This window comes from Chiloscyllium plagiosum, chromosome 18 (assembly GCF_004010195.1).
Source record: "Chiloscyllium plagiosum isolate BGI_BamShark_2017 chromosome 18, ASM401019v2, whole genome shotgun sequence".
Lineage (NCBI taxonomy): Eukaryota > Metazoa > Chordata > Chondrichthyes > Orectolobiformes > Hemiscylliidae > Chiloscyllium > Chiloscyllium plagiosum.
This window is the reverse complement of record NC_057727.1, coordinates 21,519,111-21,535,608: the sequence shown is the minus strand read 5'-3', so window position 1 is coordinate 21,535,608 and position 16,498 is coordinate 21,519,111. Positions and strand designations below refer to the sequence as shown.

At 41.5% G+C, this 16,498-nt stretch overlaps 1 protein-coding gene across 4 annotated transcripts in view; it reads right to left on the bottom strand.

Annotated features, from left to right (window-relative positions):
- The window catches only part of LOC122558936 (POC1 centriolar protein homolog A-like), a 116,581-nt gene extending 100,114 nt beyond the window's left edge, over positions 1-16,467 (bottom strand). Inside the window, exons 1-3 of one of the 4 annotated variants that reach the window (XM_043707913.1) lie at positions 15,451-16,464; positions 15,179-15,263; positions 6,956-7,127 (exon numbers count right to left, since the gene is read on the bottom strand). In XM_043707913.1, coding sequence (XP_043563848.1) covers positions 6,956-7,127; positions 15,179-15,191 — 185 coding nt within the window. In that variant the 5' untranslated portion in view covers positions 15,192-15,263; positions 15,451-16,464. Of the gene's footprint in view, positions 1-6,955; positions 7,128-15,178 lie in introns of all 4 variants that reach the window. The other 3 variants (XM_043707916.1, XM_043707912.1, XM_043707914.1) reach the window with 3 other exon arrangements.
- Between the last annotated feature and the right edge of the window lie 31 nt (positions 16,468-16,498).

Sequence of the window (16,498 nt, the reverse complement as noted above, 5' to 3'; positions counted from 1 at the left end):
CAGGAGAAAACAACACCAAGAGAAAATTCTAGCAGAGAGGGAATTCCATCTTTTTGTGTGGCCAAGAGAGATGTATGAAAGCTTCCAACACTAATTTCAAAACCCCAACTACTGAAAGCTAAACTAAAATCCTGGTTCTATAGGAGCCTGTCTCCACCCATTCATCTAATTTTAAAAAAAAAGATTAGGGCCTCACAAGCAGTTTGATTTATTGGCTTAGAAGATATAACTCTGCACCTCTGGCTGAAAATCTTCCTTCAACTAAAAACAGGACAAAATACAGCTCTTAAGCCATTGTATCATCACATAGGACTTTCCTACTCTTACACTCCAACACCCTTGAAATAAGGGCCAACATTGCATTAGCCTTCCTGATTACTTGTTGCACCTGTGTGCTAGCTTTCTGTGTTGCCTGCACAAATATTGTAAGAACCCCAGACAGGAGAAAACCTTTGTCTTCTGCAATGTGAAGCCATGACAGACATCACCATCTCTCCCAATAATGAGTGCACAACCCAGGCCTGGATTCTTCCCAAGACCTTATTATTAATCTCAGTGTCCCCATTTGTAGTATCTTGGCTATAATCTCCAATGTAAAGGTGTAAATGCTTCACGTTGAGTTAAGCTATCTGCATTCATTCACTTTATTGATTATGAGATAATACTAAGGTATGGCAATTGCAATGCAGCAACATGTCTTTGTTTAAAGTTATTTCACATCTTTCACATTATTTCACTTTGCTCACTAATACTGGCACACTACGCCTACAGCAGAAGCTATAAGAAAGCATCTGAATATATATTTAGAAAAGTACAAAATGTAATCATTGTTGAGAACCTATACTGATGTGCTGTCAAAATGATTTTTCATTTTTCTCCCTCCCACTATGTCTGGGCGCAGGGCTGACCTCCGTAGTTCAGGTGGAGGGAACCTGCTCTGACTTTGAAAACTTGGGTATGCATCTCAAACCTGCTGAAAGTTTCCTGCACAGGTGTAGACTCATCTCCAACAGCTCAAGGTGAGGATGATGTTGGAGTCACAGGCTAGGGTTGAGGTGAAGGGGCAGGACACCACTTCAGTGGATCAAGAAGTAGCATCCCAGTACCTGTCCACTATCTATCTACAAGACACAAGTCAGAAATCTGATGGAATATTCTCCACTTGCCTGGTTACGTTCAGCTGAAATAACATTCACGAAGCTTAACTCCATCCATGACAATTCAGTCCTCTTGATTTGCACCCCATTCAACAGTCATTCCCTTCATCAATGATGCACAATGACAGCAGTGTGTAATTTTTCCACGATGTATGGCCGCAATTCATTTAGGCTCTTCCTTCCAAATAATAACCTCTACCAAATGGGCAGCTGATGAATGGGAACACCACCGCCTGCAAGCTCCTCTCCAAACCACAAACTACTCTGACTTGGAAGTATATGACTATTCTTTTAATGTCTCTGGGTCAAAATCCTGGATCTCCCTTTCTAACAGCACTGTAGTTCTTCTACCTAAGGGACCAAGTGAGGTGACAATCTCTTTGCTGGTGGAAGGTCCAAGTGAACTGCTCATCAATGCATCCTCTAACATTTCTCAATCTTTATCTTCGGAGGTGGGGCCAACACAGCAGGGCTCAGGCTTGGACTCTTACTTGTAGAGATTGCAGATTACTGCTTGTGCTAGTGGGAGAGAAGAAAGAGTTATTTGCTGAAGATGTCGAGAAGCTCATGTAAATCCATGTGTTTGCACAAATGCTGATGTGAGAAGAGCAAAGTGCAATGTTGCTCACTGAGCTGCTGGCCCATTAGTATCTCACTGTCATCCCAAGAAGCAGAGCTTTTCCAACCAGTTTTTCCTCAAATGGAGTGAGGAACTTGATGTCCACCAGCCTTGGCTCTTGACTCAGTTATGAAATGGCTTTTCTTGCAAGGAGATAAAAATCAATGCAATGGGAATGAATGCAGTAGCAGCTTGCAAGCATGCATAATGTTTGAGATGGTGAACTGTCCCCAGTAAGTGAATAGGACATTCCGGAGGCAGAAAGGGTTGGTCGTTTGAGAGGTAGTGCAAGTACTTGATAGGAAAAGGTACATGTGATACTTAAATTTGCAGGCTATGAGGCACTGAGAGACGGGCTTGCTGTTTGTTCAAGTGGAAAGGTAGCTGAGAGAAGATGGCACTATTTATGTTTGCAGAATGAGGGGGGAGCTATCTGGTTTACATTTGGCACCAGACCCTTTTAAACTGGGAGGTTCTGCCAGTGGTGAGAACTTCCAGCTCACTCACCACACAATTCATCAACAAACTCGCGCGCAATATCTTGTTTGCATAGATTACAAGTTGAGAAAAACATGATCACGTGAGATAACCTATCCTAGGCACTGGTAGATATGATGACACCTGACATACTCGTTACAATACTTTAACTTCAAAAGGGAAGATTTCACTAAGTTGTACTTCCCTTCTAATTAGAAATTAGGGCTTGTAGTGGCCTTGGCTGGGAAACAGATCAAGTCAGAAGCCACATGACACCAGGCAGTAGTCCAACAGGTTTATTTGAAATCACAAGCTTTTGGAGCTGCTCCTTCTTCAGGTGAGGTGAAATTGACCTCACCTGATGAAGCAATGCTCTGAAAGCTTGAGATTTCAAATAAACCTGTTAGACTATAACTTGGTGTCATGTGACTTCTGACTTTGTCCACCCAAGTCCAACACTGGCACCTCAATATCATGGGAAAAAAGATATTCACTAAAGACACAAACAACTTCTACTGAGTACAATACATGTTTATGTTATTACAGCCTAGCAGTTGTTAGATGCAAACCAGATAAGAAATGAATGTCAAAATGACTTAATGAAGCTCTTTCAGCTTGTTGAAATACTTTCATCATACACTCGAAGGGATTGAGATGAAATGTTTTACACAAAGAAGATATACAGAGTAAGTGCCTCTTTGGTTATCATTTTAATATATTACATTGTGTATTATCTGATGAGTATCCTCCTGAGTACTACAGAACTACAAGAACTTTCACAGCCTCAGCAAAATTGTATTCGAAAAGTATCTTCGGTTTTCAAAGAACAATATCAATAGCACCACCTAGTGACCATTTAGAAATATGTCAGAACAGAAAAAGCTTCCTTTTATACAATCAAGCGATCACATTTTCAGTAGTGTCCTATCCTGCTTAACATCTAGGAAACTATTCTAAGATGTAGTGACTGTTTTTAAATATCAATTAAATTCATAATTAGTTAATGTGCTTTAACTAGTTAAATTAGATAAATCAATTTAATCATTTTGGTTGAGGGAAGAATTATGGAAAAGTCCTTGGTCATCTTCAAATAGTGCAATACAACCTATAATGTTCAAGTAAAAAGAAATTTAAATTGTTACTTAAAGAACAAGTTACCCATAAACCTATCCAACTAACAAAAAAAGCTATATACACACCATCACCAATGCATTCTGTTGTGCTCACATTTTAAGAGTGCTTTCCACTAAATTAATTTCAAAATAGATAACCATATTGCAGCTTTGATAAATGAATTACCACACATCCAAGCATATTAGAGATTACTCTTCTGAAATATTCTAACAATATTAGAATTAAAATGGAGTTCAATATCAATTTTGAGTTATTTGGCATTAAACAGCCAAAATTAATATCTTAGTAATTTTTGGCTAATCAAATGTGTTCATCTGTTCAAGACAAAGCACTGAATTGTTATTAAGAACTTGCCATTTCAATGATCAGTGACAGTATCATGCCCTTTGTTAGATGCAAACCAGTTGAATGAAGACTGAAGCCCCCAATACTTTGCTCCAATCGTGCACCTTAGAAGACTGCCACCATAGGCATTTTTAAACTTCCCACTCCAACTAACCTGTGGGTTAAGTGAGCTTCTCACGGTACAAATTATATTTTTCCAGACAGTTTTCTGCTGTGGTCCCATGATTACGTGAAACTGGATAATGACTGCCCAATTTTATATAGGCCCAAGAAGGAAGCAGTTTTAATAATAGCAACAGACTTGTGAGGAAATTCTTGGTCATCGTATTAAAGGGACAGTAGCAATGTCGATACAATTTTGCCTGAGTGATAGGAAACAGACAGTAATGGTCGGTAGATATTTTTCAGGCTACAGAAAGGTTTGCAGTGAAATTTAACGATCTCAATCTTTGTGCACAGGGGACAATTTCAAAGTTTGCACATACATCAAACTTGGAAGAATTATAAGAATTGATAGTTTGGAACTCAAAAGGGCCACTTTTGGTGGAGTGTTTGGGTAAGTAGCAGATGACATTTAATGCAGAAAAATATGAGATGATGCACTATGACAGCAAAACATTGAAAGACAACAGACAATAGGGGGAACAATCCTAAAGGGGTGCACATCTGCACAGATCATTGATGATGACAGGACAGCCAGAGAGAGCAGTTAAAGCCTCCACTGTCCTCAGATTTATTAATCGTGGCAAAGAGTGTAAGAGGAAAGAGATGTTGAATTTGTACAAGACACTCACTATACCTCAGCTACAATGTATAGTGAATATATAGTGAGGGCTACATTATAGAAAAAAAATGAGAATGCATTGGATAGAGTGTAGAAACTTATGGTTTACAAGAATGGATCTACAAATGAAGAGTTTTCTTCCTAATTCTCATGGAATTAGTTTTGCAAGGGCTCCTTGATGCTACACTGAAAGGCAGCTTTAATGTCAAAGGCAATTGCACTCATCTCACCTCTGGAATTCAGTTCTTTTGTCCATGCTTGCACCGATTCTGTAATCGTATCAGGATCATAGAGGCCCTGGCAGAACCCAACTGAGTACCATTGTTGTTAACTGTGTGATAGCACTATTGATGACTGCTTCCATCATTTTACTGATAATCAAGAGTAGACAGATGAAGTGATAACTGAAGCAGCAATACTGAATATAGAGGTGGTTGTTCTATAACATGGTGGTTGCATTCTTGTGCAATCCCGCATTATAGAAAAATTACACTTTAGAAACAGCGCTTAAAGTGTTGGTAATGTAATCACATTACAGCCAACACACGTTTTAAAAGTTCACATTTTAGAAACAGTGTCCCCAATTTGCCAAGCACATTACAGCAAATTCGCGTTAACAAAATACGTGCAGAACAACCTGTATTTATGTAACTCTGGGTTGGATTAGATATTGTTTCAGTAGCTTCAATATGTTAGTGTTTGCTGCTACTGGACATTGAAGATGCCAAGCAATTTTGTAAGTGCTTTGTGGTCTAATCCAAACGTTATGGTGGCTAAACCAATTTTACTCCCAAGGGTACATAACAATAAATCAAACTGTAATTCTGTTTTTGTAGAAGACACTAGTTTAACCTCAACTGGGGTAATTACATCCACTACTGGATGGCACACTTTAGGGGAGGATGTAGAGGCATTGGAGAGAGGGCTGAAGGAGATTAGGAGAATGAAATTCTTCCTTTGGTTCCTGTCATCCTTTTTTAACCATTTCCCTCCTGAACCTCATCAGCTAGCCATATATCACCACTTCATGCATCATTTCAACATAAAATGTTCTCTCTTTCATAAGCAAGATCAACAACATCCACAACCATAAGGTGTATGAATGGATTGGCATGCTAGAGCTGACAGAGATCTGACTTATGGATCAGAATTTTTCTTCATTATTTTGTGCTTTGATCTTTTCATTCCGGTCTCATTGATGTCCATTTACTTCCTCCTCCATTCTCAGAAATCATTTCCTCAACAAACCTTTTGAGTAACTGACTACAGAAATAGAGTACACTCTGCTTCTTTGCCTTTGCACCTTGGAAGACCACTGATACAGTGTGAATGGCTTTATAAAAAGTTTAGGGAGGCAGGCTGAAGTGAGAGTTACAGTATGCTTTGTGCCCTGTCCTGTTCAAAAAGGAGCAGTTAATGAAGGTTATCTTGTAGTTAGTTCATTTGGCCAAAATTAAAGTAAATGACTTTTTGACTGCCCTTAAGATGTCAAGGTCAAGGCTGTGAAGAGAATGTAACGGAGATTCAGTGAAATTTTACCAAGAATGTAAAGTTCAAGTCAAAAGGAAACTTTCAAGAAAATGGTACTATTAGAAGAAAGGTGGCAGCATTTGGTATGCTTTCCTTTATTGAGTTTAGGAGTTGGAAGGGCATGTTGCAGCTGTACAGGATGTTGGATAGGCCAATTTTGGAATATTTCATGCAATTCTGGTGTCCTTCCTATCGGAAGGATGTTGTCAAACTTGAAAGGGTTCAGAAAACATTTCCAAGGATGTTGCCAGGGTTGGATGATTTGAGCTGTAGTGAGAGGCTGAATAGGCTGGGGCTGTTTTTCCTGGAGCGTCAGAGGCTGAGGGGTGACCTATAGAGGCTTATAAAATCATGAGAGGAACGGATAGACTTTTCCCTGGGGTGGGGGAGTCCAGAACTAAAGGGCATAGGTTTAGGTGAGAGGGGTAAGATATAAAAGGGACCATAGAGGCAACTTTTTCATGCAGAGAGTGGTGAATGTATGGAATGAACTGCCAGAGGAAGTGGTGGAGGCTGATGCAATTGCAATACTTAAGAGCATCTGGATGGGTTTTACGAATAGGAAGGGTTTGAAGGGATATGGGCCAACTGCTGGCAAATGGGACTAGATTAGGTTGGGATATCTGGTCTGCATGGACGAGTTGGACCAAAGTTTCTGTTTCTGTAGAGTACTCTACATCTTTGTGACTCTATGACTAAGAATCAAAAGACAGATGTTCAAAAAATTTCCACTTAAGAAAAACAAAGGGAGATGCTGTCAGAATCTTTCCTGCTTGATACCAAGAATATAAAAACTGACAGATACAATAAGAAAGGGAGACTAAGACAAATTAAAATCCACGGTTCTACTGCATATCAACATAGTCATGACCCATCTTACATCACAGGTACAAAAAAAAAAGTTCTTACACACTGGGAACCCAGAGGCGGACTGTTTTGTCTCGAGATGCAGAAGCCAGTAAGTGACCAGAAGGAGAGAACTGAACTGACAGGACTGCATCTTTGTGACCTACAAATCGATATGCTCGCATCTGTGGTTTCAAATTCCAGATCATGACGCAGCAATCCATTGATCCAGTTGCTGTTAGAATAAAACGACATTTTAATGTTTGTTTCAAATTGGGATGCAACCTATAATTTCCACTTTGCCTTACTTACATTAGGGATTAAAAGCTGTTTCACTCAACTCCTATATTTATAAACTGTGTATGTAACTACCAAATTCCATAATCCTCCGTAGATTTAATTTCTATTATGCTGGAAAACTTTGCCTTATCAATCTGTCAATTTTGATCAGTGAAAGAAACAACAGTGAAACAGGAGTTGGTCTTACACCCAGATTTTGGGTCAGGATATCTTCACTCTGTTTAGTAATAGGACTGCCCAAAAGCCCCACAGTTGACAGAACTTGTCACTCTCCAACTTTCTTACCTCCTGAGCTTTCATAATTTTATATCATTGATTCATTTGAGATACTTCAAACATTACGAATGTATAAGCCTTATCAAACACTGTTAGCAAACTGTTTATTTGTGTAAGCATCACAGCCAAACCCAATTCACAAACAGTGACCCAACAAGAACCAAGGGAATCACTGGACACAGACTGGAGCAGGATTTCTTGTTGATTTTGTTCTATTTAATGGTGGAGGCTGAGACCAATTGCGCTTTCATCATAATCCTGACTGAGATTGGAGACCACTTTAGCTTTCCTGCATTATGATGCTCAATCTAGTCAATAGACCAGCTCAACTAGTAGATAAGCCAATGGGAATAACAATTGTTTGACCTTGGCTGAGAGATCAAACTAAGACTCTGTCTGTCTCTCATAGTACAATTTCAGAGGAAGAGCAGGGAAGAAATTTCTAATATTTCTCCAAAACTATCAGTCAATGTCACCCCTCGTAGAACATCACAAAACCAGATTATCTGGACATTGCTGTTAGTGGGATTTGCTCTGCAAAGTTTGGTTGTGGTGCTATTTACATTATAGCGAATTCTCAACAAAAAAAATACTTCAATGGCTGTAAAACATTTTGGCACACATGGTGTTCAAAGACGCTAGATAAACACAAACAGCAATTGCGATAAAAAAATCTCAGCAGATCCTGGCAGCATCTATGGACAGAAAGCAGAATTAATGTTTCGGGTCCAGTGACCTTTCTTCAGAATTCTGAAGGCAGCATTCTGCAGAAGGGTCACTGGGCCCAAAATGTTAATCATTTCTCTCCATAGATGCTGCCAAACCTAAGTTTCTGATTTCCAGTATCTGCAGCGCTTTGGAATTTTTGCTATATAAACGCCACTCTTGCTTTTGCATTATTAGCATGAAAGAACACATTCAAAGTAGGATCATCCTATGATTTCAAGACACAAATAAACGGCACTGACAAATAGATGAGCAAGGTTTCGTTCTATTTTGCAAATATTTATTTATAAATTGCAATCCAAAGTTTTTTAAAAAATCAGACAAAATTACATTGGTTCCTTGATGGTCAACCTTTGTGCCGTGCAAACTTGAAGGATCTGTATAGAAACAACTCTTTTCAACAATTTTGTATTTAAGGTGCAAGTATTCATCAAAATAGTCAATGTCAAAAACTGCCAAACAACTACAGATGACACCAAAACTGGAGATGTAGTAGACAGCAGAAGGTTACCTCAGAGTACAACAGGATCTTGATCAGGTGGGCCAATGGGCTGAGGAGTGGCAGATGGAGTTCAATTTAGATAAATGCGAGGTGCTGCATTTTGGAAGGGCATATCAAGGACTTATACACTTAATGGTAAGGTCCTGGGGAGTGTTGCTGAACAAAGAGACCTTGGAGTGTAGGTTCATACTTCCTTGAAAGTAGAGACTCAGGTAGATAGGATAGTGAAGAAGGCATTTAGCATGCTTTCTTTTATTGGTCAGAGCATTGAGTATAGGACTTGGAAGGTCATGTTACAGCTGTAGAGGACATTAGTTAGGTCACTTTTAGAATATTGCGTGAAATTTTGGTCTCCCTCCGATAGGAAGGATGTTGTGAAAGTTGAAAGGATTCACATTATATTTACAAGGATGTTGCCAGGGCTTCATCTATAAGAGGCTGAATAGGCTGGGGCTGTTTTCCCTGGAACATCGGAGGCTGAGGGCCAAGCTTAGAGGTTTACAGATCATGAGAGGCATGGATAGGGTAAATAGACAAGGTCTTTTCTCTGGGTTGACGGAGTCCAGAACTAGAGGGCATAGGTTTAGGATGAGAGGAGAAAAACTTAAAAGGGAACTAAGAGGCAACCTTTTCACGCAAATGAAATGAGCTGCCAGAGGAATTGGTGGAGGCTGGTACAATTGCAACATTTAAAGGGCATCTGGATGGATACATGAATAGGAAGGGTTTGGAAGGATATGAACCAATTGCTGACAAATGAGACTCAATTAATTTTACAGATTAAATGTTTGTAAAATAGAACTAAAGAACCTTGCTCATCTATTCGTCAGTGCCATTTATTTGTGTTTGAAGATTTCAACACTTTTTATGGGACTAAATATTAATTTAGGATATCTGGTCCTAGGATATCTGGCCCCTGCTGCGCTTTTCCAGCAACACATTTTCAGCAACACATTTTCACCTCCAGCATCTGCAGCCCTCACTTTCTCCCCTAGGATATCTGGTCAGCATGGATGAGTTGGTCCGAAGGGTCTGTTTCCATGCTGTACAACTCCATGACTCTAACTTAAAAGTATATTCCTTTTAATGAACAGAACTGCAATACTGAACTATATTTTCTCCCAACCAATATTGTTCGATTTATAGTCATTAGGAAAGATCATAGGTAAAGATAACTCCAGCGAGAAGGCGGCTAATTTCAGTGACCTCAAAAGTATCTAACCCAGATTGAACTGAAAATGATGACTGAGATTCACTGGAGCACTGCAGCATGTCAAAGACAGACAAGTCGGCATGCAAGCAGGACGTTGTGTTAAAATAACCAGCTACGGGAAGGTCGGGGTCATGGAGGTGTTCGGTATGGAGTCTGCAATGAATACAATACACAATATTGGAGGTGGTACAGGCGAAATGCTGCTTCACCTGGAGAGATTGTTTAGGCACTTTGACGGTGAACAGGCAGGAGGTAAAGAGGCAGGTATCACACCTTCTGCGGTTACATGGGAAGGTGCCATGGTGGGGGGGTGGGGGGGGGGGGGGGGGGGGGTGAGGAGAAATGCTGTTAGTGATTGATGAATGGACTAGGATGTCCTAGAGGGGGATTGAAGGGAAGATATGTTTTGAGGTGGCATTCTTCTGGAGTTATCAGAAATGGCTGAGAATGATCCTTTGAATGCAGAGGCTGGTGGAATGAACAATGAGGACAAGGGGAACCCAGTCACCCTGTCGAGTGATGGGGAGGGCAAGGGCAGAAGTCGGATGCGGTTGAGGGCCCTGTCAACCACAGTGGGTGGGAAACCATGTATATGGAAGAAGCAAGCCATGTCAGCAGCATTGTTTTGGAAGGTGGCATCATCTGATCAGAGGCGACATAGGCAAAGGAACTGGAATGGAATCGTTGCAGGATGGAACATGGGGTAGTGAAGGTAGCTATGGGAGTCTGTGGCTTTTTAGTGGATGGCGGACAGTTTATTCCCAGAATTGGAGACTGCGAGGTCAAGGAAAGAAAAGCAACTGTTGGAAATGGACGATATGAAAGTTATAGATGGGTGGAAGCTGGAGTCAAAATAAACACATTTTTTCAAGGTCCTGAGAGAAGCATGAAGTCGCAGTCGCTGATATACTGATAAGAGAGTTGTGGGAGGTGGCCAGTGTAGGACTGGAATAAGGATTGTTCCACATACCTCCAAAGGAAGCAGGTGTAACTGGGACCCACGAGAGAACAGTTTCAGCCAGACAGAGGAGATTGGTGGTGGGTGGGGAGTGTTCAGGCCTCTGGTTGAGGAAGAAGCCGAGAGCTCGCAGACCATCCTGGTGGGGAACAGAGGGATAGAAGGATTGGTCATCCATGGTGACCAGGGGGAAGTTAGGGACAAGGAATTGGAAATTGTCAATAAGGTGAAGAGGAATCATGGATGTAGGGGGCAAAGTGTGGACAAGTGGAGACAGGATGGAGTCAAGGTAGGAGGTAATGAGGTCAGTGGGGCAGGAACAGGCTGACACAATGTGCCTACTGGGGCAGTCTGGTTTGTGGATTTTCGAAGGATGTAGAAGCGGGTTGGGAGGCAGTGGGTGGAAGGTCTCCAGAGGTAATGAAGTTAGTGACAGTCCTCGCAACAATGGCTTGATATTCAAAAGTGGTCATGGCCCAGGGGAAGATAGGAAAAAGTGTCCAAGAATTGGCATTGATCCTCTAAGGTAAAGATCAATGCGCCAGGCTACAACAGCACCACCTTTGTCAGCAGGTTAAGTAACAAAGTTAGGGTTGGACCTGAGAAAGTGAAGTGCAGCAAGTTCAGAAGGGGACAGGTTAGAGTAGGTGACATGAGCACAGAAACTGAGACAGGGGTTGGCAGGGTCAGTCATTGATAAATGTCAAGTTCAAAATACAGTAGGGAATCAGTCAGAATGCAGAAAATGCAGAGGAGAATTGAGACAAGAAATGAGGGGAGAAAATAGAGTGAAGAATTAAAACATAGCAAGCAACGTAAAAGGAATAACCACAGCTTTTGTGAACACTTAAAAAATGTTGATGAAAGGAAGGATAGAAACAATTCTGAAGCAAATCGAAATTCATCTTGGAGACAGAATGGCACATTGCAAAGACTGAAGAATAACAGAGGAACCTTGATTATCCAAATATCAATTATCCAAATATCGGATTATCCGAAGGAGATCTCGAGGTCCCAATAGAAACATTACATCAAAGAAGTGTTTCCAACCCTGATCGTGTCTTTTGTTTACAATGATTAAAACAAACTCGGCTTACTGAAATGCTGTCGAGAATAGTCCTGGACATCGATGGGAGCCCAGGCACTGACTCCAAATGACTGACTGCCCGACCTCCCTCTCTCTCCCCACACTTTCCCTGGAGTTCTACACAAGGGTATACCCTAAACCCCGCTTCCCCAGATAATCTCTCCAAAATTGCCCTGTACTGGGCAAAGGTGGAACTTAACAAAACGTTACAGTAAAACATTGTGTGTGTGTGCGCGTGCACACGCTCTATTTGGAGACCCACACCCCCCTCAACGGCATCAGCAGTCTTACTGTTGGTATCCAGTCTGACTGCATCCTGGGTGGAGGGGGCAAGACAGGAGGCAGGGTTGGAGGTTGGAGCACACAGTGTGCTGTTGCCCAGTCTTCTGAACAGGGAGCAGACTTTAGCAACTGTCAATCCCATTTAACTGATGGTGGTGATTGGGGGGGGGGGGGGGGGGGGGGGTTGGGAAAGAGGCTTGAGCAATCCTGCAGATCCCTTATACAAGAGTGTGTCTGCTCAGAAACAAACCCTGACAGAGAGAGGGAGCGAGGAAAAAGGAAACTTCCGAAAACTCCAAGCCTCAGAAGACAGGCATTGAATCAATTAACCGAATAATCAATTACTAGAACGAAATACATCTCATTCAGTTAATCGAGGTATTTTGAATGTACCTTCACACAGGAAGGCTACGCCGCCATATCAGTACAGGAAGTAGAAACAACAGCAACATATTCTCTCATTCAATGTTACCATGTCCTACTCTCATACATCTGGGGACCTGTGCCAAATCGTAAAAGCTGTCCCCACAGATTAGCCAAGAAACAGCTTGACTTATTTTCCTCACCAAAGCATACATTAAAGCCAATTGCCTCCATCACCATCCCTGTATATGTTCTTGGGGCCACTGTACTTGTATGGCTAGTCCAGTTCAGTTTCTGGTCAATGGAAACCCTCAGAATATTGAGTGGAGAATTCAGCTAGGAGAAAGTGACGACTGCAGATGCCAGAGATCAGTGTTAAGAGTGTGATGCTGGAAAAGCACAGCAGGTCAGACAGCATCCGAGGAGCAGGAGAATTGACATTTCGGGCATAAGTCCTACATCAGAAATGAGGCTTGTGGACCAGGGGGCTGAGAGATAAATGGGAGGGGAGTGGGTTTGGGAGGAAGGTAGCTGAGAATGCAATAAGTAGATGAAGGTGGGGAAGAAGGTAATAGGTTGGAGAGGAGGTTGGAGTGGATAGATGGGAAAAGTGATGGACAGGTCAGGAGGACAGTTGGACACTTGGGACTGGGATAATGTGGGGGAGGGGAAAATGAGGAAACTGGTGAAATCCAAATTGATCCTGTGTGGTTGCAGGGTCCCAAAGCTGAATATGAGGTGTTCTTCCTCCAGGTCTCAGTTGGTAAGCGTTTGATGATGATGGAGGCCTAAGACCTGAATATCCTTGGCAGAGTGGAAGGGGAAGTTTAAGTGTTAAGCCATGGGGCAGTGGAGTTGGTTGGCGTGGGTGTTCCAGAGATGTTCTGAGATGATCCGCAAGTTGGAGTCCTGTCTCCCCAGTGTAGAGGGGAATTCAGTCATGGTAAGGTTATTCAACATGAAGAAACAATAGTTAGATCCTCTCTTGTTGGAGATCATCGTCTAGAACTTGTGTGATGGAATGACAGTTACTACTTGTCAACCTACACCTGAATATTGTCCAGGTTTTGATGTATTTGGACATACACTGCTTCGGTATGAGGCGTCGTGAACAGTATTGAACTGTGGAGTCATCAGTGAACATCCCCATCTTTGACCTTATGTTGGATGGTACATCATTGATAAAGCAGCTGAAGATTATTTGGCTTACGACTCAACCTTAAAAAACTCTGCACAGGTGTCCTGCAACTGAGATGAACAATGTCCAACACCACAGCTGTCTTCCTTTCTGTCAGCTTTGACTCCAATCAGTCAAATGTTTTCACAATTCCCACTAGGGCTCCTTGATACCACATTCAGTCAAATGTGGCCTTGAACTCAAGGACAGTCACTCATCTAAGTTCATGAATTCAGCTCTTTTATTGAACCAAGACTGTAATTAGATCAGGAGCTGAGTGGAACTGGTGGAAACCATACCAGGCATCAGTGAACAGGTTATTGCTAAGTAAGCGTTGCTGAATGATACTGCTGATGACACCCTCCTGAAGAACAAGCATATACTGAAGAGCAATGATTGGCTAGTTTTAAGTTGTCCCTTTTCTTTGTGTACAGGGTGTACCTGGGCAATTTTCCACATTGCTGCACTGGAACAGATTGGATTAGGGTGGAGCAAGACCCAGAGCACATGTTGTGGTAATCTGCAGGATATTTCCTTTCCCTTGTTTGATCTGATGACTTGAGACTTCGTGGGATCCGCAGTTAATGTCAGGACTTCTACAGCAACTCCTTCCCAACTGTATACCGCTGAGCCACCATTTCTGCTGGGCCTGTCCTGCTGGTGAGACTGAACATGCTTGACAATGTCCTGGACAATGTCAGCCTGTATAATTCCACGTGTATGACTCCGACAGAATGTCACTTGACTAATCTGTCAGGCAGCTCTCTCAATTTGGTACTAACCCCCAGTACAGAGGACTTGGCAGAGATAATAAATCTGTACTTTGCTTCTGATGTGTAGCTCAATGTCGGGTAGTCTGTGCGGTTTAATTTTTTTTAAGACTATCTAACAACTGTTACAAGTGATTGCTAGGCCATTTCAACAGGCAAGTTGTTCCACCTCCTCTATATTAAACCAAAGTACTGAGGGCAGCAAAGGCACAGAATGTATTCACAGTGGACTCAGTAAAACTTGTCAGGTGAATGTAATTATTTTCTTGACTTCTTCCCCATCCTCTCAGTTCCTATTTACAACTATTCTGAGACGTTATTTTTATGCTCAATAGTGAAGATTTTGTTTGAACTCAGACCTGGTAAAAAGTATTATGTTATCGGATGCTGAAGTATTTTTCCTACAATGCAATCTGACACTTCAAAAGAATTTCACCAGCCAAGAAACACTTTGGACAGCCTAAGGTGATCAAAGGTACTACAGAATGTAAATCTTTTCTTCAAGGCAGCATGAGCTCTCAAACTACTCAATGCCTTCTCCACGGAGAGACAGTGTCACCTGTTTGGTCCCCTGACATTATGGATCTGCCAAAAGATTATAAATTGATATTTATTCAAGAAATGCAACCTACCTAACTGCTTCATGTTAGTATTGAAGTCAATACTTGTGACAGTGTCACGATGACCTTTAAAGTGCCGTTCTAATGTAGGATCTTCCTAAAAAATAAAAAAAGTGAAACATTAAGTATTTGCATAAACTGTGCCACAAACCTCAACTGCATGAGTCATTAATTCTTGCTATTGTAGTTTTTGAAATGATTATGAATTAAATCTGTGAAAAAGAAAACAGTTCCACACAAAAGAATTATACACAAATAAATTTCCCTACTCTCTCAAGTCTTACCTTTCAGCCAGTTTCGTGTAGATGGAAGGCCAATCAGGAGAACTATATCACTCTGCAGTATGCTCTGAACTTCCAGTCAATACTTTTCAATTTTAGGCAGAAAAAAAAGGCTCCAGAACTGTGCAAGTCTTGAGCAATGCGTACCCATTTTAATTAAGGATGGAACAACAGTAAAAAAAGGATACCTTTCCAGCCAGCATCTTTGCCAGTTTCACCACTGAGAAAAGAAACATCGAAACTCAACATGTGTTAAACACATGTTAATAATGACTCTGACTGACCATTAACTGTGCTATGATGGCTTCACTCATCCAAACTAAGCTGGTTAAATCTCAAGAAGTAAAGCCCCAACTGGGGGTGTACAATAGACGATGCTCGGAAAAAGGACTTTGAACTTGTACAAGTCACATGATGAAGCTATTTTGTTGCCTGCTTCTAAACCAAATGCAAAAAAAACGTAATTCTGCAATAATGTTCCTTCAGAAAGCCACCAAATTAGCTGCAAATCACCGAAGCATCCAAAGTAATATATAATAACACGTCAAAAGGTGGAGGAGGACTCTCCTCAATCTTTCCAACTTTGAGTTTATCTAAGAACCAACTTCCTGGAAATTTGTCCAGAAGAAGCCATTCAGCCAACTGAAACAAAAAAAACTTTGTTTCCCATCTAAATCGGGCTTATCAAACTGTGGATCCCAAATGGGGAGGTTGTGAACTCCAAAGTGCAGTTGTAGAACTTAAACTGATTCCTGACCAGTCTGTGGCCCCTTTAAAAAGCTTGCTTTATTTCTACTGATAGTTGTAACCTAAACAATTGCTCACCAGGGTCTGACTCCTGCAGTGGCAGAGCCTTTGAAAATGCAGGACTTCATTTTGCCTCTCATTTTATCAAATGACACAGAAGGGAAATGTTAGGACGGGGGTATGTGAAGGGAGGTGAAGATGGAGGGCATGCGCTTGCGAAGGGAAATGGCGATGGGGAGGGGATGTGTGAAGAGAGCTGGAGATGGGGGAGCAGGATAACTGTGAAAGGAGGTGGATAAGGAGG